The sequence below is a fragment of the Trematomus bernacchii genome, unplaced genomic scaffold (assembly GCF_902827165.1).
Source record: "Trematomus bernacchii unplaced genomic scaffold, fTreBer1.1, whole genome shotgun sequence".
Classification (NCBI taxonomy): Eukaryota; Metazoa; Chordata; class Actinopteri; order Perciformes; family Nototheniidae; genus Trematomus; species Trematomus bernacchii.
The window spans coordinates 6,644,578-6,671,510 of record NW_022987582.1 but is presented as its reverse complement, the minus strand read 5'-3'; the positions used below and the strand labels follow the sequence as shown (position 1 = coordinate 6,671,510).

Sequence of the window (26,933 nt, the reverse complement as noted above, 5' to 3'; positions counted from 1 at the left end):
TAAGAAAAACATATATTTTATTATGTAACAGAAAGTTAAAAGATAATATATGTACATTTATAAAGCGATAAAATATTAGAGTATTTAGAAACAAACAAGTGGGAAAATTATATAAAATCTTGTTGCTTCATAGAAAAGACACCCTTATGCTGTTGGAGTATATCAGAATATATATGCACAGACAACAACAATTACAAAATATATGTCACTGCATGACCACCTTAGTGACACAATAACATTAAATAAAGGATTGAGTTCATTAAAATAGGCTTAACGTTACAATTTAAATCTAATCAAAAAGGCTTAAAAACAAAAAATGAGACAACAGGTACAGGTTGTTTTAAAAAGGTGAAACCCTTGTTATAAAACAAAAATAAATATGTTTTTCGCCAATTATTCTTCGACACCGCCTTCACTTCTTTGAGGTCTTCTCCAACACCCAGTCAACGACCTGAAACGAGAGGAAATAACTTTTAGCAGGTCCAGGTTCAGAGCAACGAACAGATGGAGAGCTTTTGGTGTTTGGTGTGGTTACCTGTTTAACATTACCACTGGCTGCCTTCTTCATTTCGTCATGGAGACCCCGAGATGTCTTCAGATCCTGGGATCAAACAACAGAGGGGGAAATAACTCATACTGACAGTAAAGTCAAATCGCATGGGGTTTACATCATACAGATCAAATGTTTTATGTCACTGACTGACACATTTTAACTGGGAAGAGACTCATGTAGAACAGCAGTGAGAAAAAAAGAAAGTACATTTATCTAAATACTATATTCAAGTAAAGAAACCAGTGTTTCCCGTAGGATGGAGTCATAGCAGCTGTGCTAAGGCACGTGGGCCCAGCATAATGTGAGCGCGGAGCGCATGGAATTTTTTAGTGTGTGCGCGTGCGAAGTGCGCCCCGCCAATTTGTTTCTATGTGTCTGCCAGCACAAGAAAGGCTCTTGAGGCCTAGTACCAGGGCCGGTTCTAGCCTATTCTCTGCCCTAGGCGAGATTTTATATATAAAGAATAAATGAAAAATCTCTACAAAAGACAAATACACTACAAAAACAGAAAGTTATTGACATAGGTAATATACGTCAAAATGGCTTAAAATATATTCAGTATTGTATGAACATGTTTTAATTGGGGGGTGGACATCACATCCTCTAGGGGGGTCCGGGGGTATGCTCCCCCGGGAAGATTTGTTTGAACATTTTAAAGTAAAATGCTTCAATCTGGTGCACTTTGAGCACACAATTACTAGAGACCTGATCTAGGGGGTACAACTCTAAACACATATGAAAAAGATCGGTTTACATTTTAATAATCAAATAAGTATATGAACATAACAAATAAATGCAACTTATTTTATTTTTGTTGTTCATTCATATCTTATTTTACCTAGTTAACATTTATTTATTTATTTATGCATATTTTTGTATCTCTCGAACTTTAAACGATATTTTTGGTTTACTGTCCTATAGTATACATTGGAATGATTTCTAACCTGTTTTTATTTATCCTAATAATTATAAAGGAGTGCCTTGGCAATATGTGTTAACATAATTTGTAAACACATATTTGTTTGAGACCCACTGAGATAACTTAGACTAAAATGAACTCTAAACACTCAGAGAGTCCTTTACCTCACTGAGCCTCTCAGTCTGACAGGAGAGCTCTCCTCCACCCTGGTTGTAGAAACATCTACTTCTTATATCCGTTAGCGCAGCTAGCACCAGATTCTAATACCAACAGCGCCGGTACCGGTGCGCCCTCTCTCTCTCTCCCTCGCTCGCTCTCTCGCTCCCACGCTCGCACTTTGGCTGTGAGCTGCGGGCGCCTGATAAGCCAACATCCCCCACTTTCATCACTTACAGCGCACATCGTACAGGGCAAATGAAAAGTGTAACCGGGGTGAAAAGGGTGTTACATTTACTTAATTATGAATGTTGTTACATCAAGGCCGAAAATTAGGATGAGCGCCAACGGTCAAAAACGTTTTTTCCCCTCCCAGAGTTACCAGCGCAGCGCACCCCCCAGATCTGGCGCCCTATGCCAAAAATCGGCCCTGCCAGTACATACAGTAACACAAATACTACAAATACACATAACAAACAATCAAAAATGAAAAAGGGTCGCCACTTATTATTATTTTAATAAAAAAAAAAAAAAGGAAAAAAAAAAAAATATATATATATATATTTTTTTGGGTACCTGGCTGGCGCCCCCTAGCAGCGGCGTGCATATTTCAGCGGCGCGCATATTTCAAATAGCGGCGCTGCGCCGCCGCTATTTGTATATAGGGGAAACACTGGAAACTAAAAATAATTTTTTTCCATTTCTGTTATCTTCCCTACACTTTAAAGGGAAATGATGTACTTGTACTTTGTTTTCCACTATATATGTGTGACAGTTATATGTAAAACGTCTGGTTAGGGTTTTACATGCAAAACATTCAATGAGTTCCAATAGATCAAACTACCTATTTGTGTATAATGAAAACCATTTCAAACCAACAGCTGATGCACCACAGAAATGAATGACATGCAGGCTAAACACATCCATTCTCCCTGAATAAATGTTTGATCTTTTCTTGAGTGTAGTAACCATCCCCGGTGCATGCTTGTCCTATAAAGCATGGTGCATTCAGTTTTGCCAAATGTGTACAAAAACAGGCAAAGAAAAACACTTAAAAATAAAACGTAGAATAAAATAAACAATCAAGCATCTCCTACAATATGCAACCGTCTAACAAGGAGATATATGAGCTCTACCTCTGCTAGATACAACAACATATAGGCTAATACAGCATTGATCATGTTTATATTATATAACAAATAAGAGTATATCATAAAATGACGTGATTCTGGAAAACAACTTTATAGTATTTCCCCGGCACTGCTGGCAAGTTGTTTATTTTCTCCATTATTTTTACTCTATCAGACAAAAACACCTGAATCCAATTTACGAGGAGGCACAAAAGAGAATACATGAAAATATGGGGTTTCGGCAATAATAGCAGAAAGGCTGTCTTCAAACTGTTCCTATTAGCATTCTGACACGACACATGGTCAACATCGCAGTACAAGTCCTTGATAGGATAGGAGTATACGGATAAAGAAAGTATCAAAGTGAGAGGACAGCGCTGACCGTGTGTGGGCAGCTCACAGACTAACCTTGAGATAGAATTTGGAGATATCAAACAGCCTTTTGCTGCAGGCCACAAAGCACTCATGCTCTGCAGCGATCCCATGGTGTTTGATTGTTCTAGCCACTACCTCCTGCAGCATCTGAGCACACAAAAGACAAACAGACAGGGATTTTTAATACACTCGTAAAAACATTGAATAGAATTGTGTTTATTCCCTCAGCACCAGACGCTAACCAGGTTCAGAGAAACTCATTTTAGCACAGCTTCCTTTTAAAAAAAGGAAGAGAAGTCAAATAGTCTTGACTTTGGAGGACGTCCTTGCACAGAATTATACGCCTTTGCATTCACAGTGTGAGTTACAAACGTACCATTATTTTACCGGAAAACACATTCCTGAAATAAATAAATCTGCCTTTAATCTTGTCACAGCGACTGTTGTGATGAAACATCATACATTATTGTGAGGAATCATCTGTGCCATTCAGCCTCATGAGGAAAAAGGCAGCTTTTAATCTCTGTCCTGAATAAACTGCTATCATTATTTCTGAATGGGGCCAACTGTTCTTCCCTTTACTTCAGTTTGGAGGATAAGCCTGTTTGCATGGTAATCAGGAATCAGAACAAGTCAAGGTCGGTATGCAGATTGTGAGCTGTACGTGGGACAAAAGAAACGGTGTGAGTGTGTGTGGGATGGTGTGTGTGTGTAATCATGCATGTATCCGCATATGTTTTTTGTCATTTCACACTATACTGCACAAATATGCAAAAGACAAGAGGGAAACGAGTGTCTGGTGCCTGTGGAGGCAGGCAGCAGGTGATATGATAATAGTTTAGTCGTTAAAGTGCCTCAGTGGAGACATTATAATGCTGCCCACACATTCACAGTGATCACATGCAAAACATAAAGCAGTTATCTAAACTGGAGCTGTTGCACAACTTTCAGTGCTATTCAAAAGACGGAGAGTTTTGTCTGTATGTAGTTTGTTGTGGTAAGTGGAAACATTACACACTTTGTTGATTCCATTAAAGAACTGTTTATTTAAATTTAAGGTGGATATTAAAAAAAAACTATGATTTATTACTTTGGTTTTTTACTTAAAAGTATGAAAACATTTGACTCACTGCTGAAGAATTGCAGGTGTGGCGACATCATTAAAATGTGATAAAAGGTATTGTACAGTAAGTTCGTCATCATTAGGCAGTGTGCCAGTATACCAGTTTCACTTTATACAGAGGTGAAACATGCCGCTGGTAACAACCAACTTTTCAGATGGCACCGTGAACACAACACAGTGCCCCTGCCTTCATTAGCAGCTTTATTTTTTTAGTCTCAGCGATTTATCCTTTTACCCATTAAACAAAAGCAGAGGAACCACAGCTGTCCAGCAAACAAGGCTCCTTTTGTGTTTAACTCCAGATACTGAGGCAATGCTAACATTAGCATGTTACTGGAGCGTTGATATTTAAAAAAGGTGTTGAAACATTAAATTAGGTGAAAAGGAAACAACATGCCTTTGTTATGACTGAGAGGAAACCTGAAACTTCAATAACGATCCTTTGCATTCTTCCTCATGTTGTTTACGTAAGTGTATTTGATGTTGAGTACAAACTTGCAATATATTCTTTACTTCCTTTTGTAATGTACCAAGTCCAGGGCAACCATTGTATGAAGTAATCTTACTACCTATTTTCTTTGGGACACAGCACATCATCCCTTTTAAAATAAGACACCCACACACAGGATAACTCACCCTGTTGTGTTTCTGGGAGCGTGACTCTTTGGAAGCGCTGTCCTCTGTTTGTTCATGATGTGTCTTCAGCTGCTCAGGTTTAGGTTTGTGAGCAGAGGGAAGAGTCACCAAACCTGGGGGGTAATGTCAGGAAAGTTAATATAACTCTACTTATAACTACCATCATGACAAAGGCATGTTTGATTAGAACAAGAAGTAGAGTAATGTTTACCTCTGCTCTGGGGATGGGAATGAATTGTGTTTTGAATAGTATTTTGTGGAAAATGCAGTACCAACAGTAGTCCTACCACCCACTGTAAAACAGAATCCCAAAGCTTTTGTTTACCTGAGGATGTGGACTTGGATCTGCTGGGTTGTTGTCGTAGAGACCTGATGACCGGGTGTGTCCCACTGCTGCCGCTGCTCTGAGAACAGAGGGATTCGCTGCTCTCCGACTTCACCAGCCTGGATCATTCACACAAAGACACAAACTTAGTAAACATTGCTAACACTTACAATCCATAAACCACAATCCAGTCAATCTAATAATTCTTGTTGCTAACTAGGAGCAAACACCATGGTCATACCTCTTTCGAGGATAACCTCCGACAATGTCCGTGTCCCACGAACTGCGCTTAAGTCGCGCTACATCAGCGTTCTGCAGAGTTTCTCCATCCGGTACACTTCCTGGTTCTGACATGACAGCAGGGGAGGGGGCGGGGCTGAGGGCGAAGGGGAGGGCACAGGGCTCCTTGGAGCACGTGGTCTGGGTCTCGTACCGAATCAGACGGGACTGGAGTTTAACAAAGCCCTGATCTCGGTCTAAGGACCGCTGGTTGTCCAGGCAGTATCTACAAGAAAATAAAATAAAAGGATCATTTTAACACAGAAGACATTTAGCCTAGTGACTGTTGTGTTTCTGCCAGTTATTATAAAGCTTTAATAGTTGCCTGCAATTAAAAAATATCATTTCAGCTGAAGGTCGCTCTATAGTTTATAGGAACTTACTCTATGCCATGGTAATGTGACACTGAGACTTGGTTGAAGGGCATCTGGCTGATTCTTCCAGGAGAAAGGTCTGGTGACATCTGAAATGCATTAATACTGAAGAGAAAGAGAAGGTGGAAGATATAGAGGAGTAGGGGAAGGGGAGAAGGGTAGGGGGACCGAGAAAAAAGAAAGAGAGAGGGTGGGAGAAACAAAACAGTTTGTCAAAGAAAAGGCAGTGTTTGTTTACCCCTTATTAAACCACAAATACAAATGTCACTAATTAAAACACACCGTTTGCTCGGACATAATTATTAGCACTAACTGAAGAGTGCTCTGCTGCAGAGTAATGATTTGTTTTCCATCTCAATAATTTTTCTACAAAAAGGTTGTAAGCTCACTGTGGCAGGCTAATGGTCGTAATCAAATCCTCATTATGGACTCATTAACTGTCATTCAGGACCACCCTAAAACAACACAGACACTGTTTACCCTCCTTAATGTTTTTTTTTCTTTTTTCATAACAATCTTTGTGTCTGGTCCTCTGCTTGTGATTCTGTCTGCCTGTGTCTTCTTGTTTGTCTCATTAATCTGCCTGTGTGAAGGCCTGGTTACACTATATCAGGGGTCGGCAACAGGCGGACCGCGGTCCGGATCCGGACCCAGGCGCCGACCTATACGCACCCGGACCTATAATCAATACATTAATAGGGGAATTCAATTTTGACGGGCGATTCTATTTTAACCGCTAGAAGAGGGACAGGGGGCGAAAGAGACGAGTGAGCGATACAGGGAGAGAAACACAGAAGAAGAGACGAGAGAGCGGCAGAGAGAAGCAGAGAGGAAAGTGAGTGAAGAGAATAATTAGCGATACAGGGAGAGAAGCGGAGAGGAGAGTGAACAGGCGTGTTAGCGGCAGACAGGGAGAGACACATAATTACACATGGCGCTCTCCAAGAAGAGGAAAGTGGACAGTGAGAACAGAGCTTTTAACCCTGAGTGGACTCATTCATGTTCATCCTGCCCACTGCGAGCACAGAGCCAGTGTGTCTCATTTGTTCAGAGACCGTGGCGCTCATTAAAAGTGCCAAATGCCACTATGAGACAAAACACAAAGTGTTTGACCAAACATTCCCTCTCAAGTCAGAACTGAGGTCACAAAAAATAAGCAGTCTCAGAGCCCAATATGATCAGTCCACCAGGATCAAAATTAAAACTAAATGTCGTTCCAGGGCAGGCTAACCGAGGCTAACCAATGAGCACCTGCATGTGTGTATGAGAATGGCCCTGACACCATTTCAGCCCAGATCTAAACTCCTGGCAGGACAAGCTCAAGCTCAATTCTCGCACTGAATAAAACAAAGTGAGTGATGTACTGCAATATAAGAGGGAAAGAAAGAGAAACTTTAAAACTGTTCAATTGTTATGATAAATTGTTATGATGTGTAAAGACTGATATTGTTCTATAATCGTCTGACACTGTTAAGTCATGATGTGAAACGGTTAACAAAGAAAAAAAGAGAAACTCAAGCTGCTGCTACACTTTATTTATCTAAAATTAAGCACTTTTAAGATGCACACATTTTCAAAAGCTATTTTATTTATTTTCTCTATTTTATTTGTAAATGCAGCCCGAGAGGAACATTACACATATCCACAGTATTTACTGTATATCTGTATAGTTCAATGTTAATTGACAATAAATATTGTTGTTTTTGAATTGTACTTGCTTTATTTGATTGGCAGTCAGTTGTTGATTACATGCACACGTTGATAAAGCTACAGGCTACTTCAATATATATCACACTAATTCATAAAGCAAGTTAGACATTTTGATGTTCCGGACCTTTGCATGGGGAGATTTTCTCTAACTGGACCTCGTTGAATTTTCCGGAATACCCCTGCACTATATGTATGGGCTTCAGTCATTGCAATGGATGGAGGCAGAAAAGAGGACTGAACCTACCCTCTGTTGATAGCCAGAGGCTGCAGCTCGGCAGTAGGAAGGCCATCAGATGTGAAATGTTTCAGAAGTTCTTTAGCGTCGAGTAATGCAGAGGAGCTCTTCTGACTGTCTTTAGGACCCAGCAGACTGTCACTGGAGCCTGGACCTAGCAGACCAAATCTAACACATACAACATGCATTTTAAGTCAAATACATTATGTTAGGATCACAGAGTTGTCATGTGTCTATTATCTCTCTCTCATGTACCTCCTCTTCTGTCGGCTCCTCTGCAGGTTCTCTATGTTGTGAAGGACGCTCCTCTCAGGCCAGTCAGACTGCAGGTGGGAAATGGTCTGAAAAACTGCAATGAAGAAATATCAAGACTTAGTCGTCGTTCCCACTGAATTATGTTGTTCCTAAGAACCAGTCGCTCTCAATATTGGTCTCACATGAAACCGTTTTTATTTGTCTGCAAGCTAATGATTGAAAATATGAGTAATTCAGAAATTGGCACAATACCAATATCCTCTTTAAAGCCTGAAGCCCTTGTTTTTTTATTACAGCTGGTAAATGCTTGAGTAAAAGAGACAGCAAGGACTTGAAGTGATATAAATAGGAAAGAACAATATTACATTGTTGTGACAAAGTCAAAAGATGTTTTTATTTAATGTTGAAAAATAAAATGCCTGCTTGATTAAATCCTCCATGTTCATGCATTACTAAGTGGAAAAGAGGTGATAATGTACTTATTTTAGTCTGTATTAGCCTATATTGTGATGCTATTTAACAGCACCATCAAGCAAGTTTAAAGGTCCCCTATTATACAGTTTTTCATCATTATATTATAGGTCTCAGATATATACAAAACATGTCTCTGAAGTGTTCGAAATACCAAACAGATCATGCATTGTAGCATCCCATGAACCCCTCTGTTTTAGCCCTGTTTCAAAAGTGCTGATTCTGGGTCTGTTACTTTAGATGAAAATAAGGAGCCACTCCCCACGCCCCTCAGAGATATTTGGTCAAAAAGAACACAATGTTACTCTAGGAGGAGATTCAGGTGATAAGGTGGGGGGTGTTACCTTGGCTAATGGTTACACAAGCCAAAAAATCGTTATGACATCATAAAGTGGCCAAATTCTGATCAGCTCATTTTCAGACAGGTTTTTTTATAACTGGATCAGGACAAAAAGTGAGCAAATCTTTTTTCCTGAAGCTTTCAGAATCTCTTTACACAGAGGGGACGCATGTTTAAGTATAAAAGACATGAAAATTGGATTTTGCATGATAGGTGACCTTTAAATGAAAAAAATGGTTAATGAATAAACTCGCTATGTAATATATCCTATAAATCACAGGTTATACCCTCAGCTAAAGTCCTCAAAACGTCTGCCCGAGAGCCCCACAAATTGAGAGTGGGACAGCCATAAAGTGCAAGAATGTGCCTTTGTACTCTGTGATTGTGGGGATGGGGATGGGGCCATTGATTAGTTGTCTCCCTCTCTTTCAAAACCTTGATAGGTTGATTTTTATTGAAACTGCAATCATATGGTTTTGTTTATTGTGAAACAGCTATTGACAGAAAGTATTCTGTGCCCAGTTATTTTAAAGTACTTTTCAAGTCTAAATAGGAAGTTCAATTGTGTATACAAGCCTTTAGTTGTTTTTTATGGACATGATCAAAACAATCTAACTTTTCAGCTTCAGAGGCTCTACCCTGTTTGGTAATGCTTGCCCAAAAAGCTGGAGCACAAATGAGATCAATCATTTAAAAAGAGCTGATGGATGAGCATTTACAGCGCCTTGAAAGAAATTGAGTTTAGAACTGCCAGGAAAAATCTTTAAGATATTAATAAGACAGCATTATCTGTTACAATTAAGACATTAGTACACAGGCAACATGGGCACCATGTAATGGAGGAAGAGTTATCCCAAATTCAACTTGAGCCAGGTCAACGAACTGAGCTTTTGGCAGACATAGGAAATAATCACACTACATTTTTCTCTTGTTTAGACAGGAAGGTTGTAGGTTATCTCAAGGAGGACGGAAATATGATGAAAGTATATACAGCAGGTGTACCGGGCAGATGACAGAGTGTTTTATATGAAGAGACTGGAGCTCCCTGTTAGTGATTTGAAAGCCCACACAAAGTCATTCACACCTTTAGGCAACGCAAATACACAAATGCATGAGACAATCCTAATGGATTGCAGAAGCTGTTGCATTGCTGTAACTGACATTCCCATCTCCAGAGCAGGGGGTGGGCAGGGATAATGGAAAAAAGTACCTGATGTGCACTTTAAAATAAATATCTCTACATGTTTACATCGATCATCACTTCTGCTTCTGAAGCTGACTTGCTCACCTCTTACGAATTTCAAGTATATCCTTTATGTGAGGTCCTGCAGAACTAAATACAGAACAGGAAAGGTGCAGGATACACATAAACACAGGGACATCATGTGGACTGTTTCAGAAATGAGACTACTTAGAATCACATGTGTTCATGTACCTTTACACTGCATCTTTGAAGCATGTGAAAATTCCATACCTGAGCTCTTGGCCGCTTTGCTCTCCTGCGCGTCTGTCAGACAGGTGGCAGCATTGGGCAGAGTGGAGTCAGTCATCTTCAGATACTGCTCCCTGGCCACACTCAGAATCACCTTCAGGTCGTTGACGGGTACGGAGGTCGAGCCTGATGCTTCTTCTTTCTGTCCTGCACACAAACAGACACTGCTTTGTATTTTGGCAACATTTGGATTTGTTGTCTCTGACTGGGAAACCAATAGCTTCTTTGATTGAAACTTGGCTCGACCGTATTCAATATGAATCAATTATGTAACAATAGTCTTTATATCCTCAGACTCTTTATGTTTTCTTTGTGACCTATAGGTAAGGAGTAACTAAAAAGTATTTCTTGCAGGACAAACTCTGACTACTACTCTAACTCAAAACTAAAACTCCAAAGATGTATTTGAAAAAAACAGGAAAACTTCTTGCTTCAATCAAATGATCCTCTCTGGTTTAAACCTGTTGTGTAACTCAGGCTTGTGGAATGTTTTAATTAAAATCTTATGTAGGCCTATTAGAAATGGTTAAGGGGGGATAACAAGTGAATCTTAAAGTGAAGAAAATTATAAATGAATAAGTCCTTAACATGCCGATGCATCAGGTTGCATACTCATCACACGTGACGTTCCACATAATCAGAAAAACCTTTGGCACTTCAGTGAAGTACTTTCAACTTTTGCCACTTATAAGGCCATGCATTTCCCAAATTTAAAGCCAAGTCAGAATATATTGCACTGCATTTCATTAAGGCCTTCGGTCTGTTAGGACTCTTCATTCTGCTCACGGCCTTTTCAAAAAACAGCCCTATTGCTTTTCCTAAAGTCTGAGAAATTTCACTTGCTTTAATCTGGCTCCATTTCAATGGTGTTTCACTATCTTCGCCAGCCAAGGGGACATTATGTGTGTCTGTAAAATAATGACATTTCCACAGAGTGCTTCTATGCACCACACTGCGCTGAGAGCTGCTGAGAGCTGCTGAGAGTTCAGACTGACGACAGTTCAGGCAGCTCTGATTGACACAGTTGGGACACACACGCACAAAAGAACAGACTCTTAAAGACTGACATTTGATCCCATCTGAATGTATGTAAGGAATCAACACTAAGGACCTCTATCTGTTTTTCCTTATTGAAAGCTGGCTGAAAAAGGTGGACAGTTGGTAATGACAGTATAATACATTCTTCTCAAAAAATCCCCATCAAACTGTGAAAACCTTCTCTGAACATTTTACAGGGTCAACCAAGTTGTCGTTAAGTCAACATGGAGTAAAAAGTACCTTCGTTTTTTTCATTGCCAAACAAATGTTCCCTGATGAGAAGAAAAGGTTTTCAGAAGGGTAAAAACTGCATGTAATTTGAGAAGTCTGTTGGCATGACACTCTCAAACTTTGTTCTCCTCTACTGTTCTGTGAGAGGTCATATCCCATACTGCTTAGGGGCATCAAAGTTTGATTGACATATCTTAGTAAGCTCAAGGTGCTTTTCTTGGTTCTTATCATACATTAGCATGCAAGCAATTAAAAAAAGATTGATGGTAGCTCTAAAATGCAACAGAAATAGAGATGAAACTGGTTTGACTACAACACTGTAGTACAGCACTTTCCTACTTCATGGTTAACTTGCACACCACCTACTTCCTGTCCTCAGAACTGCAGTACATTATGTGATCTGATTTTAATTTCAGGAATCTTTAAATGTACTTACTGAGGTATTCTTTAAGTACCAGTGTCTGGACCTGGGTCACCTTCCTCTCCCTCTTCAGCAGGCCTTCTCCTTGGAGGCAGGGAAACGTGGAGAGGATGCTTTGTACGGCTCCTGCTGGTCAAACAGAGAGGAAGTGAATAACAAAAAGAGAATCATTTGCAAAATTCGATTGCGTAGAAACTTGGTGAGGAACTTGCAGACATGTTTGAGTTGGATTAGGGGCGATGGAGAGTTGAAAACAATATAAAAAGTTCAGTTTACATAGAAATAGTTGATAGAAAAATCTTCGAGATATACTAAAAGATTAAAGAGTCAGAGAGAGAATAAAGGCAAGTTTGCTACCAATGATTCATAAACTACACCACTCCATTTTGAGGTGTCAGTAGGATGATTGAGGACAACTAAATGAGTGAACAACGAAGAAAACGAGAGATTGCCGCTCCATTACTTTGCAGTAAACTCATGGTTGATTAACTACATGTGTAAGCTGTTTGTTGGAAAAACAGATCTAAAAGCATTATTTTAGGGCACAAGGTATACGGAGTATTTCTTGCTTTTTGTTCAGGTGCAACAACCCTTAGCTGTGCATTTAAAGACCTTCATTTTTATTTAAAAACCCTGCTGTCGTTGCTAAAGTTATATAACCTTCTAAAGTCTTGTTTTGAGTTTAAAAGGATTTCCAAAATGTCTCCTGAAGGTTGCATTAAATGTTAACAACAGTGGGAACTCTCAGGAGGAGACATCACAGTAGGTCTCTTGAATATCACATAAAGAACAAGAACAATGAAGCTTTTAGTTTAAAGAACAAAACAAACTGTAATATTTACGTGTCAGTACTTCTAGTCAGCCATTACCAGCACGTTTCTTTGCTTCAGCAATCCAGTTCACCCTTCATCCATCTATACATCCGCTCAGTTCCTCTCACCACCTTTAATTCTCTCTCCTTCAATTCATCTCTTAAATACCCTTTGCTCTTTGATTGTTCTTATTTCAGTGACAATAAGAGGAAACCCTAAAGGGAACAGTACTAACTTTACATTGATGTGTGAGAAGAGGGAGGAAAAACAATGGATATGATACAGGTCAGCCTGACGAACAATGACGACCCTCTGTCAATGACGCCAGAAGAGCTTCTTCTCTAATTAAGTTGAAGCACTGCTTTAGACACCTGAAAGGCTTTTCTTTACATCATGGCAGAAAAACAATGTGTGACACACAGCACATGGGAGGACATTAAGGCCGTTTAAACCCTTAGCATCAAAGTTAGACTCTCTGGTCTTTGAGTCATATCTTAAGACGATCTGAACCCACAAACAAAGTGCAGATATTTGTTCACTGAGTGTGACTAAACACCTTCAGTCTTTAAATCCACATTAAAAACACACTTCTTCTCTCTGGCTTTCTAATTAGAGCGGAGCATGACTCCTGACTTTTCCGTGTGTTTTATTCTTATTTTGTTTTTTTTTAAGTTATATCTGTTGTAATTTATTGTCGTTTATTGTGTTTTATAGTAATGTGTTTTTATTACATGTACAGCACTTTGGCTCGACCAAAAATCGCTTTTAAAATGTGCTTTATAAATAAAACCTGATTTGATTTGATTTGATTCAGTCAATTCTGACCATATGGCCATTGCTAATAAACATTTTTAAACGACTTGGAAATCATAGGCAAATGAAGCTCCTTATTAGATTCAAGACTCAAGGCTTTTATTGTCATTTGTACATAGCTACAGTGTAGATATGTCAATGAAAATCTTAGGTCACATGCTATTACAAAAGAGGCAGAGGGCCAATGGCAAAGGTTCATTGAATTTACCTGAGTTGGGCCCTACAGTGTCTGACTCTGGATACCCCTGTCGTTTGGAGTGATCCGATTGAGTTAGATAACAGTTTTATTGTCTTATTTTACTCACTTACAAAAAGACCATCAGATCGAAGTTTTAGAGAATTTAAGTGATAGTGTCAAAGTGGCACACAAAGACTGTCCTCGACAAACATGACAACTAAATAATATACCTGATGATGACTTCTCCCTGAGAAACCCGGAGACGGTTGCCATGGCAGCCGCTCCATTGATTTGACCGTCTGAGTGCACCATCCTGGCGCTGCAGCCTCCCGACCCAGCGTTATCGGAGCCCTGCACCAACAGGAGGTAGTGAGCGCTCTCGCCTCGCAGCTCCACGTCCGGCACTGCAGGGACAGACAGAGATTACACTGAGTTCATCCACCACAAGAAGGGACTTCTGTCACCACAACAACAATTCATTATTGTTTTAATATCTGCTCACTCTAAGTATGATTGTTTTTAATTATGTTTTTGTACTATGCTGCTGCAATGAAAGCGTTTTATATTATTTTTGTATTCATATTTCATCCAAACAATATTACTTTATACCTTACTTAAAAAATGTTGATCAAGAGTCTAATCCTTGCTGCCCTAATATTATGTTTATTGTTTATCCTTTGCCAAAGGAATCCAATGTACCCAAGGGTTTGTTTATACGAGTTATATCTCGTGAATTTTATTTTCTGATATTGTCAGCAGTGTTTTCCAAATTGATTCAGTTCCACTTCGTAGTCTGCTTCCCAACGGAGGGCTTTATTATCTATATCAGTGCAGTCCAATTTATTTCCCTACGGAAGAGATATGGCTCCTATTTGCTGTTGCCAAACGGTCATCTATTTAACGAGGCAATGAAAATCACTTTTTAAAAACACAGTCTTTCTTACCAGGTAAGGACTTTGGTCTCCTGGCGATAGACTCTCTCCAGCGCTGGGAGCTGAGCTGGCTAGCTGCCGGCTGAGCGATGGGTGTGATTATCAAGGACAAGCTGAACAACGCGCCAACCTGGAGATAAAAACATAGTTGATCAACATAAACACTCACACAGTCCCTCAATCTAATGAATCATACAGAAGCCTTATCTTATGCCTGTTATTTTGTATGTATTTTGTACATGTACACATTAGATTGGGGACTAAAGTAAAGAAATCAAAAGTTACAATGTTTTATGGTTTCCAATATTGGCACATACAAGAGAACTGTTTAGGAGCAGATACCTTTCCACGCAGTGACCTCAGCTGGTCCAACAGAAGTTTAGCTTTCATGGACTTCCCGGACAGGTTTCTGTTTTTCAGTGGTGAAGGGACAATACAATATTGGAGAGAAAGTGTTACAAACTACCTTTAGAGAAAAGGAAATCCTTAGAGGGCTGCGGTAAAAACATTAGAAGCTGCATTATGTAACTTTAATACAATCAGGTTATCTGAAGTGGGTCAATTCAAGAGGAAGGCAGGATGTTGCATTGATTCCCAAGACACACACGCACTCAATTACAACCTAACCAGAAAGGATACAGTTCAAATTGGGTTGTGGACATCAGAAAGCTGGGCAGGTCTGACAGATGAACCAACTGAACCAAATCTAAGGCCGGTGCGTAGTAATGGAAGACCTGCAAACACAGCAGACAGAGGGTGGGGGAGGAGAAAAAGGAAAGACAGAAAGATAGACAGAAGAGAGGATAAAAGGAAAAACAACAGGGTTATCAACCGACACAGCATTTAAAAAGAGAAATGTAGAATAAATGATGGTGGTTTGTGAGGCAGCAGCTTCAGAGACTATCCAGCAGTTGAAAGAATCTAATACAACAGAAGTGTCCTTGAGCAGAACAGCAAACCTTGAGCTGTTCTTGGTGTTAAACCTACTTGACAATAACAGAAGACACTGGAGTTGCAACTACACGAATTTTCACTATCAATTAACCTTTTTTCGTCTTGTTTAATTGATCAAATGTCAGACGAGAGAGGAAATGACCATAACAAGTTTAAACAGCTAAAGGTCAAGACTACAAATCTCTTGCCCAACAACAGAAAAATAACATAAAGATATTTAAATTCCACTCAGGAACCCATCAGGTACACATTTTTTGAAAAGCCCTACATTTCAACCGTCTCCAGTTGTCCTACTTCTCCCATGAGCTCATTAAGTTGTGGGAAAATCAATAATATATTAAAATAATTTGTCACATGGAGAAACAGGTCATTTGCATGTACAAGAATACCAAGGAAAGGAGCTTGAAATCTCTCTCATCATTTATTGAGAAGTGCCGACCTATTTCTGATAGACTCTTACTGATTAAGAGCAGATGAAGATTTTAATGAACGCAGAGCCAAGTGTTGTTAACTAGTTGGTTAAGTTCATTACTCTCTTGCTCAACATAATGAACAGACTGAATAATGCAGTGAACTCTGACATTTAACTGTCCTCATTACAAGAAAAGGTCCTTTAGTTATTGTTTAAAATTGCAAATGCCTGTTCTTTTGTACATTTCAACATGATTTGCTGCTTTTTGTAGCAGGAGCATTACATATGATCCATAATTACATAGATTGCTGTACTATTGTCCTGGGTACTTTTCCTCAAAAAACAAGTGGGGACTAGGGTTGCAAAGGGGCGGAAAGTTTCCATGGGAAGTTAAGCTGGGGAACTTTGGAAATATTCGATGCAAAATTAAACAAAAAAACATGACATTTCAACAGATTTTTTTTTATTTTAATATATATATTTTTTAAGTAGAACAGAACAAGTTTTAATTATTTTATTGAACAATTATTTGTTTCATTGAAGAACGAAAACAGGAATGTTGAGTTAAATATTACTCATCTGTGCATGTGATGGAGGAATGCACAGTGCCTGTAGGGGGTGTGGTCTCAATAGTAAGCAGTGTGCTATGGCATGGATATTCAAGTGTACTTGAATGGCATCTGTTTGTTTTAGTCAAGATTATGAAATATACTTTCCCCAACTATATTTAAGTTCCCTATGAAGAGCCAACCTTCAATTTTGAAAATTCCCAGTTTATTCCCATGGAAAGTTTCCATCTTTGAAAATTCCCGGAATTTTGCAACCCTAGTGGGGACAAGATTTTACTCCGGTTTAGGAGTGCAGGAAGTGCAAAACTTTGAATGCAGAAAATGTTCCAGCCAGAATATTATTCTAATCTCAAAACAAAGTGCAACATGAATGCCCTTTCCTTTCCCTGACAAACAGGGTTGAGGTGTTTTTAGAAAGGACACTCGACAGACCAAATGTCACCATTTGAATTCGCTATAGGGCAGTTGGACTCTGCGGCAGAACATTCACCATTAATACAAAGCTTTCCTTATAAAAACAGCTCACTGAAGAACTAAATAAGAAGAATTGAAAAGTAACTGTGGTATAATATTCAGAGGTATTCACTTCGAACATGTGGATGTATAACTATTTTTTACGTTTTGTCAAAAAAATGTAACACTTTTTCACTAGAACTCTTAAAGAAACAACATTTTCATCATCATTGTAAAATAAAAACCTTTTCTTCTACATACTAGCAACAATCTTGCAGCAATGGTTCCTTGGTTTGTGAAGTTATTCATCTACTACATTAGCTATAAACACATATTATTTATTTATTGCACATACTATGTCATATATTGATTTCACAACCTAAAATAGTTAAACTATGATTTAATATTACATTAATTTACTGTGATAGATAACGATATAGCAAGTTTATGATATAAGCACGCCTTTGCTTCCTGCCCACACACAGAGCCTCTGTGTGCGTTAGAAATGATCCCGAGTGTTGCTCCTGACAGTGAGGACGTCTAATCGTTTTTATCTGAGCATAGTTTAGATTTTAAAGTCAGTTATCCCGGCAGAGTGGAGATGTGATAGTTTTGTTGTCCTCAGAGATATTTGTTTTATGTTGTGTGCCAAGACAATCACCACCATCTGCTTCTCTTTACACTGATCTGATGAGATCACACACACACACACACACACTCGCTCAATCTCCATAGACTTGTAAATAAGCAGCATGCAAAAACACACACACACCTTATATGTGGCACTCTGTTTTGGATAATGAGCACACACAACAAGATAGACTCAAACTATCTGTGGGCAGACACAAACTCAGAAAGCAGACATTGCTTATAATTCACATTATTACAGCTACTCCTGTCTAATAGTTCATTCTTTAGTCTTTACTACATCCTTTTAACCAATCATATGTAATGCTAATGATATTAATGTTAATGCATACAGGCTATGTGTGTGTGTGGTATAGACTGCATATCATAAGTTCTTTGGCATAGCTTCTGTTTTATTGTTTTGGATATTAATTTAAATAAGAAAATACATTACAGCCTATAGTATACCAACTATTCCAAAGACCTTGTCTAACACACCCATGTTTATACAAATGAACAGCTTTACACTGCACGCAAACAACCAACACGTAACAACTTCTCCATAGAAGCACACACACACTAAGATCATACAGTAACATCCTACAACAGTTAGCTGAGGGTTACAGCACATCTGCTCTAAAAAACGACAGTTTAAATATAGTATAAAGTTCTATACCACATAACTATTTCCATCATAGAGCCACATGTGTAAATTCGGCCAGCAAGAAATCAGATACATGAAACTGATCATCCAGTCATCAGTCATGGCTTATCAGCTGATAACTGCCTGGTTTCGACTGGTGGCCGATTGATTTGTGCATCTATAAAGTCTGGTGAAAGATGGATGGACTTAAGATGAGGGAAAATCTGGGAAGCGACGTGTGACTGTAGTTGACAGATTAACCTCTGTTAAACCCCCTCGGCATTGGCTTTCCGTGAAGAGATGATGAATCTATATTAAAATACTGGTTTGTGGCTACGAGGTCATCATGGGCCGGCAGATAAAATACATTTGAATGTTTGACTGGTGGTCCTTCATTCACAGGTTCCTATATTTGATTAAAGGGCAACCAGGAAGTGACCCTTGGGAACTCATCTCCTTCCAGCTACCAGAAATCATTAGGAGCCGGGACTCTGTGCAGCTCATTCAACTCTTTAGCTTGGGGGTAAGATGTGGCTTGAACTAGGGTTAAGAGTACAGTCCTCCTCTAAATGTAAATTCATTCATTAGCTACTCAACATCCTGTCAATCAAAACCTTCACTAAAGTGTGTAGGAACACAGACACACAGTCATAACATCATCATTGTCATCTTTTGAGCTGTAGAGATGAACAATCTCAAACACATTGTATTGCTCTAAACAAGATTTCCTCACTGACAACACTTGGATGGAGGGCCGGGCCGACTGCTTGCTACTTTGAGACAACTGCTGGCACATGGGAGAACAAAGCTTTGTCACAGAGGAAGAAGCAAGAAATAATGAGGCACACAATTGGACTTTTGAAACCACAATGCAGTTGTCTGACAATTAAACCCGATCATTCTGCTCCCTGAGGTGTTTGGAAATGTTAAATGAGATGCAGCTTTGTCCAGACCTTTGAATCACTGCCCACGTCTCCAATTTGTGTAGCTATTCAAATAGATCTGTTGTTGTTCACACCGAGTGGGAGAAACATTCAACCTTAAAAAATCAATACTTTGTAGGATTGGAGTGGAGATATCTTCTTGTTAAGCTACACCCATGAAAAATAACAAAGAAGAAAGGCGCCAAATGTGGATGAGATGGAAAATGTTAAAAAAAGGTTACCTCATGGCATGAAACAAGTGGCAGGATGTATCGTGTATGCACAATCCAAACCAAAAGGGGACCCACACTTAGCAACAATAATAACATCTTCAGTGTTGCTTTGATCAATGCAGGTTGGGCGGTTCTGTCTCTTGCTACTGATTGGTTGAGGCAAAACAAAACAAAATACACCCCCGTGAAACAAGGGGAAATTCACTCGGATATTCAGGCCAGCTATCACACATACTTGAGCATTAGAGGATGGCAACAGTCTGATTCAAGTGTGAACAGTTTCCCAAAGTGAGCTTAGGGTTAAATTAAACATCAGGAAAGCTTAAGGCTGGAAAATAACGACGTGAGAGGTGGTGGTGGGGTTAGGACTCACCTCAGACTGCAGTTTGTGGTCTGTAGTGGTGTCGGGAGCTTGCAGGAGATTGGTCCCTGATTTGTGTTGCGATGGAGAGCGTAGAGAAAAGCCATCGAAACGGAGCTCTGACACATACTGAGGCAAACACACAGAGGGAAAAAAAGGTCATATAGTGGACATTTTTCTTTGATAAATGATGTTACAGACCGTCATGCGTGTTCTGAAATGTATTCACAAAAATATACACACACACACACACACACACACACACACACACACACACACACACACACACACACACACACACACACACACACACACACACACACACACACACACACACACACACACACACACACACACACACACACACACACACACACACACACACACACACACCACACACACACACACACACACACACACACACACACACACACACACACACACACACACACACACACACACACACACACACACACACACACACACACACACTTTTGTTCTTTGTTCCACGGCTCTCCAACTGTGAAGTTTTCACTGACTGACTGCCAGAGCCCACTTTCGTCTGAAGGCAGTAACTTAGTAAAGGTCACTTTTGTAAAGGAAAAGCTACATGCTGCCCTCAGCATACTCAAAGCTCGGTAGAAAAGCGACGATGAAAAGAGAAAACTTCTTCTCAAGCATGCAATAGTGTCGCCAGTTGGCCCTAACTTTACTTAAAATGTAATGTTTAGAACTTGCTCTTCTGCTCCCGAATAGCCAAAAAAATATGAATTCTGCTTTAAACATTTTCAGGGTATAACACAAAAACAGCAATTGATTTAAATATGATATCATTATTTTATAATTTTTTGAGCCTCTTGAACTTTATTTCCATAACAAAATATCAAGGGAAACTCCATAGTGAAACAGATTGCTGATTCTCTCCAGAGAAACTTGGAAGAATAGCACAAAATTGGCCCATTCTGTCCAGAGGCAGAAAACTACTGCAGCAGCAAGAGTTTCAGCCTAATGAGAAAAAAAAATCTCCAAAGTTGCAACAAAAAAATGCTATCAACTCACCTCAGCCTATTCACTTTGACACTAAAGGGCAGTGTGTAAAGCTACTTGCAGGAATATAGGAAATAAAGAACAATTCATGGCCAAAATGGCGTGGAAACCAGAATATATTAACAAAACCTTTTTTAAACATCACTTTCCAAAACAAGATTGAGGAGCATGGCTGCAAGAATTTGTTTCCCATTCAGCCTCAAGAGCAACACTGAGGTGTTCCAGGTGATCTTGAATTTTTTGCAGAGCATTAGAAGTGATAATCCATCCTCGTTCCATCAGCAGTGAAACCGTTACTGCCCCTTCACACCACATACTTCTATTTCTCTACTTCATTTTATTAATTAAAATTATTATTTTTAAAAGGTTCACAGCCTGTCTGTTGGTGCTAAAGTACACCTGACTCTGAGCTAGGATGAGTCAGAGTGAAGTCGGTACATGGTATTGTGTCGGCTCTGACAGGGAAAGACCAGCCAGGTATTGCCATTTCCCATGACCCCTCCATGACCTATAATAATACCTCTAGATTCATTCAGCAGCAAAGAGAGACTTATCTCACAAAGAGTCAAACATTCTAGAATTTCTAAAAGAAAAGGTGTGAAAATGCACCCGAGTAACTTCATGTGAAATAGATAAAGGAACACACACACTGAGGTTTGAATCAGGTCTCCAAGATTATCTCTGGTACAAAAGGTTCTTAAGGAAACGCTGAATTTTCCACCGCCTCTCGCTGAGCCCAGGTAGCTACTGATAATTCTGCTCATAATAAAAAGCCCCGAGCAAAGAAGCAGGTAAGTTCAAAAGGACAACGATTTTTCTCATGCACTCGACAGTACACACACACGCACTCGACAGTACACACACACACACCACACACACACACACACACACACACACACCACACACACACACACAAACAACACACACACACCACACACCACACACACACACACACACACACACACACACACACACACACACACACACACACACACCACACACACACACACACACACACACACACACACACACCACACCACACACACACACACACACACACACACACACACACACACCACCACACACACACCCACACACACCCACACCACACACACACACACACAACACCCACACACACCCACACACACACACCACACACACACACACACACACACACACCACACACACACACACACACACTTGTACCTACTGTACTACATAAGTACACATATACAAAGACTCACACAGTAATCTCGCATTTATTTTATTTTGCATGCAAAAGCGCTGTCACCCACATACACATTTTACTAAAAGTCTTAACCTTGTTATTCATGACCAGTAGCTTCGTTATGCTGCTTAGTCATGCACATACAAATGTATTCTTCCTCTCTCTAATAAGCCGATCTCTTTGGCCGCCCCAGAGTCCTGTGTCACCTGTCTCTTTAAAAAAAATGAATACTGCTGTAGGTTCAACTGAGTAAATGTTTTCTCTAGTTCTATCTTTCTACATTAAAGGTCCCCTATTGTACTGTTTTTCATCAATATATTATAGGTCTCAGATATATGCAAAACATGTCTCTGAAGTGTTTGGCTCCAAATACCAAACAGATCATTGTAGCATCCCATAATCCCCTCTGTTTCAGCCCTGTTCCAAAAGTGCTGATTCTCTGTCTGTTACTTTAGATGAAAATAAGGAGCCACTCCCCACGCCCCTCTGAGAGAGATTTGGTTAAAAAGAACACAATGGTGCTCTAGGAGGAGATTCAGGTGATAAGGTGGGGGGGGGGGGGGTTACCTTGGTTGGTGATTGGCTAATGGTTACACAAGCCAAAAAATCTTTATGACATCATTAAGTGGCCAAAATCTGATCAGCTCATTTTCAGACAGGTTTTTATATAAATGGATCAGGACAAAAAGAGAGAGAATCTTTTTTCCTGAAACTTTCAGAATCTCTTTCCACAGAGGGGACACATGTTTACATGTATGTATAAAAGACATGAAAAAGTCAAAAAGACGAGACTAAATAATGCAAAAAAATAAATGTGTTCCCTGGATGTTCCTTCACATGCTCACTTCATTTCTTTAACTACGGTCCTTACCTTCTTCTCTCTGATAACCAGGCCCCCCCTCCACAGCTCTCTGTGGTCCAAACAGCTGTGCAGGGCAGCAGGCTCCACCAGAGCAGCACTCAGGTAGGACGCTGCTTTCTGCCACCTGAAAAAAGAAAAGAAAACGATCACTCAATGATGAGCACAGGGGAACTCATGGGATTTTTATTTACGATTCCAGTAATTAATGGAAAAATAGTCCTGACAAATCTCCACTTAAGCACATACATCAACAAGATATAATTAATAATTGTTGAAGCTATTTTGCCATTAAATAAAGGGAGTATAAATGTTTCTTAGTTTATTCAGGCATTAGTCCTACTGTAATTGACCTGCTCATCGTTACTCTTCTCTCGCCCCCTAGTGGTGAACTGGGAGCAAAAATAATAATATCTGCAAATTCGCACAACACTGCTGCATTTTTTGCCATTTTTGCAATCCTCATCAAGTTATTACTTTTGGCACACCACCATTAACTTATAGTTGACAACCAAACAGAGTCAATGTAAATGTATCCTGTTAATACAATGACTTTAGTAAGGTTCCTGTCTGTTGGATCGTTTCAATGTGTTTTCATCATATTCTTTGTGCTCTGAAGAAATGTAAGGCTTGAGTATTTCTCGTCTCCTCACCCCGTGGTGTGCTGTGTGACAACAGTGATCTTAGCAGCGTGCCAGCGGGACATGTGTTTGAGGGCTCCCAGCAGGGGCAGCAGGTCTTTGACAGGAGGGGCCTGCTCTGTAGAGCCCAGCACCAGCACATCCAGCAGGGCTTTACCTGGGGGGGGGGGGGGGGGGGGGGTACATGAGACAAACCACAGAGGAATACATTAAATATTTACTGTCTTTTCTTTGTCTCTACAGATTCAACAAGGGCTGATAAGTTATCATTTTTCTTTGTTTCTATTCATTTTTATAATAAAAGGAATATACACACAAAGGACAACGCAAAGAGCCCGACAAAGATTTCTCACATCTGACATACAGGTCAGCACATAGACAGTGGCTCAATGACGTTGACATTAGGTTATTAGTTATGTGATTAATCAAATGTAGCCAAATTCTCAACACTTTCTCCTTCTCTGATTCAAAGACTCAAAGGTTTTAATGTCATATGCACATAAGCTAGAGTGTAAAAAAGGCAATGAAAATCTTCGAGCTCCTCCAACGATGCAACATATATAATAAAATACAAATAGTGCAAGATGTCTATATACACATATATAATATGATATATACAAGAACAGAATGTAACATTTAATTAATTATCTGACAAAATGCACCAGTTTCTTTTCCAGGAGTTATTTGTTTTCTAGCTCTAAGCAGTAGCTGTCAGGCTAAAACATATTGAAAGGGAGATAGCCTGAGGCTCATACCCAGTCCCTGGATCGACACCATGTTTTTATGTTTTTTTAAGTGGGAAGCCAGTAGTGACTCCAGCTTCTTTGGGCAGCTACAAATGAAAGGTTACTGTTCCTGAACTCCTGCAAAGATGGTGTGTAAGAAATGCTCTTTAAGAAATGAACAGAGCAGAAATGTGAAGAAGTAGTGATGTACCCAGCAGTTAGTGCCTATTATTAAATAGAATAGGGTAGCACCTTTTCTACAGGGCTGCAGCAGGCAGATTTCCAAAACCTAATTGCTTGAAATTGGAATTGATCCCTATAGCTGAGGAATTTGTCTTTGCTAAAACGTTTTTAATTCCATGTTATAGGCAACCTCATTTGAGATATTGCTTTGTGCAAGAAACTAACTTCTTGCACTGTTGGCCCCTCGGTACACTGCACATTTGTTGTTCTCCTCATTAAAGAAAAATAAAGGGAAACTATCTAGCCCTGCTCTTCATCACAACAACCAAAATCCTCTGAGAAGTTGTGAGAGAAAGCATTTTGGATTCAACCTCTTAGATGAGGAGAGTGTTCATTTTAATTCATTGAATAAAAGTAATGTTCATGTATTTGTATTATTCCAACTACACACTCAACAGTACCAACTGAGCCCAAAGTTACAATTTTTACTATTGTATTATATGACTCAACTCATAGCGGCTAAGAAAGGTGTAGTATTTAAAGAAAGTAAGCGCTCAGCAGTACCTGGAGGTGGAAGCTTGTCTGTCAGGAGATGCAGTCCTTCAGCAGCCTCTTCCAACAGCCTGCTCAATAAAGATCAGATCAGAAAATAACTTGCAATCCAACAGGACAAAAGTAACAACTGGATCTTGAATCATTGAGACACATGAACCTAAGATGTCATATCATAAAGAAGAGAAAGGTTTGATCTGTCTCTCACTCTGCTGGTGACGGCTGGTCGGCTTTTTGGTCTGATGCCTCCTGATTTCTCAGAGAGCTGAGACATGACTCCACAGCAGAAAGCTTCTCCTCTTCACTGTCAGTTTTCTGATGGCCTGTCCCCAGCTCTTCCCAGTCTGAGCTGCAAAACTACAAAACAGGAGAGTCAGAAGGTTAAATTGGTTGTTTTATATGGCTGACACATAACCTTCCAAGACAGGAGCACTCCATATGATTATAACCATGAAATTACTACAAAGGGTATCATATTTAGCACTCACTCACTCACCTAATTGTGTCAAGTTTGAAAACTGATTGAATTATCACGAACAGCCTTTTTTTTTTAACAATTGATACTTTACTTATCTTTTCACAAGCAATTACTGCATCACACATTGAAAAAAGGCTATGCCACATAGGCATTTGTGTCCAGTTTGGTTCCTTTCAACATGAACCATGTTTAAGGTCAAATTGTTTTACATTTTCCACATGTCTCACCTGCGTAACTCCTTGGTAAGCCTGCACAGCAAAGTGCCATCTCTGAACTGATGGGCTGCCACTGAGAGAACAAGCTGGGAAGTGTACAGAAGAAATACAGAAGTGAGGAACGTTGTGAAATAACATATCTTATGTCTGGAGGTCACACAGGGTGAAAGAGGCCCAAAGTGCTCAATTTACTTTACCTGGAAATACAGAGACTCCTCTGACTGAGTCCTGGGTTGAGATGTCCACAAGTTTGTCATATATCTGTTTCACTGACTCCAGACCTGTGAACAATGACAGTTCAGGGTTTATCACAAGCAGACTGCTGCTAAATTGCAGGTTAAAATAAGCAATTTGTTGCACCAACTGTTAACCCATTGTCAATTTACATACTGAAATCTAAGAAAACTGCACTGTATGCAGGTAACATATTTCCTCCTTCAATTTCCTGTCAGTTACCAACTTTTAAGACTTAAATTACGTCACACATTGTCCTTTTTTCTGTAAACAGTAGACTGTTTTTACTGTGTAGCTTAAATGTTTAACGCCATAAGCCAGAAAGTGACTCAACTTTCTTGAAACAAGCAGTTAAAAATGTAGCCTTGATATTTACAGATACTATATTTTGTTAACTCATGTGTGGTTGTTGATAAAGGTGTCTACATGTATTGGAACACTTTTCAAGCCACTGGCTAACTCAACTTGGTTGCAGTTTAGATTATATCAAAGTAACTTACATGTATTCTCCTCTGCCAGCTCTTCGTCAGTTTGCCCAAAGCATACAATCAAAACGTACCGGTCCATGTCGTGTAAGCATCAGTATTTTCACTAATAATGTTAGCTTGTATTAAAATATCGTTCAATTGTGAACAACAGCCTTTCGCGCAATGTCAAATTTCCCACCGCTTCTTCTTCTTCTGTAATATATACAAAGTACAGGATGTTGACACCAGAGCACAGTGCGCGCCATTGCCACCTATTGGACTGAGACTGAACAACACCATGATCCAGAACAGACGGGTGAACACATCGAAA

At 39.6% G+C, this 26,933-nt stretch overlaps 1 protein-coding gene across 2 annotated transcripts; it reads right to left on the bottom strand.

Moving 5' to 3' along the window:
* mtbp (MDM2 binding protein) lies at positions 1-26,793 on the bottom strand. Of its 2 annotated transcripts, none has more exons than XM_034127305.1 (23): positions 26,636-26,793; positions 26,099-26,182; positions 25,914-25,987; positions 25,417-25,565; positions 25,221-25,279; positions 23,761-23,905; positions 23,120-23,234; positions 19,986-20,102; positions 15,438-15,532; positions 15,141-15,207; positions 14,811-14,928; positions 14,097-14,270; positions 12,079-12,192; positions 10,356-10,520; positions 8,071-8,164; positions 7,825-7,983; positions 5,880-5,975; positions 5,459-5,722; positions 5,218-5,336; positions 4,893-5,005; positions 3,167-3,280; positions 536-601; positions 1-451 (listed from the first exon to the last, which is right to left on the bottom strand). In XM_034127305.1, exons 1-23 carry the CDS (start codon positions 26,700-26,702, stop codon positions 413-415), a joined length of 2,607 nt encoding a protein of 868 aa, XP_033983196.1. In that variant the 5' UTR covers positions 26,703-26,793; the 3' UTR covers positions 1-412. The 2 variants fall into 2 exon arrangements, with proteins under 2 accessions (XP_033983196.1, XP_033983197.1); XM_034127306.1 differs by having other exon boundaries at positions 12,079-12,189.
* Positions 26,794-26,933: the final 140 nt, after the last annotated feature.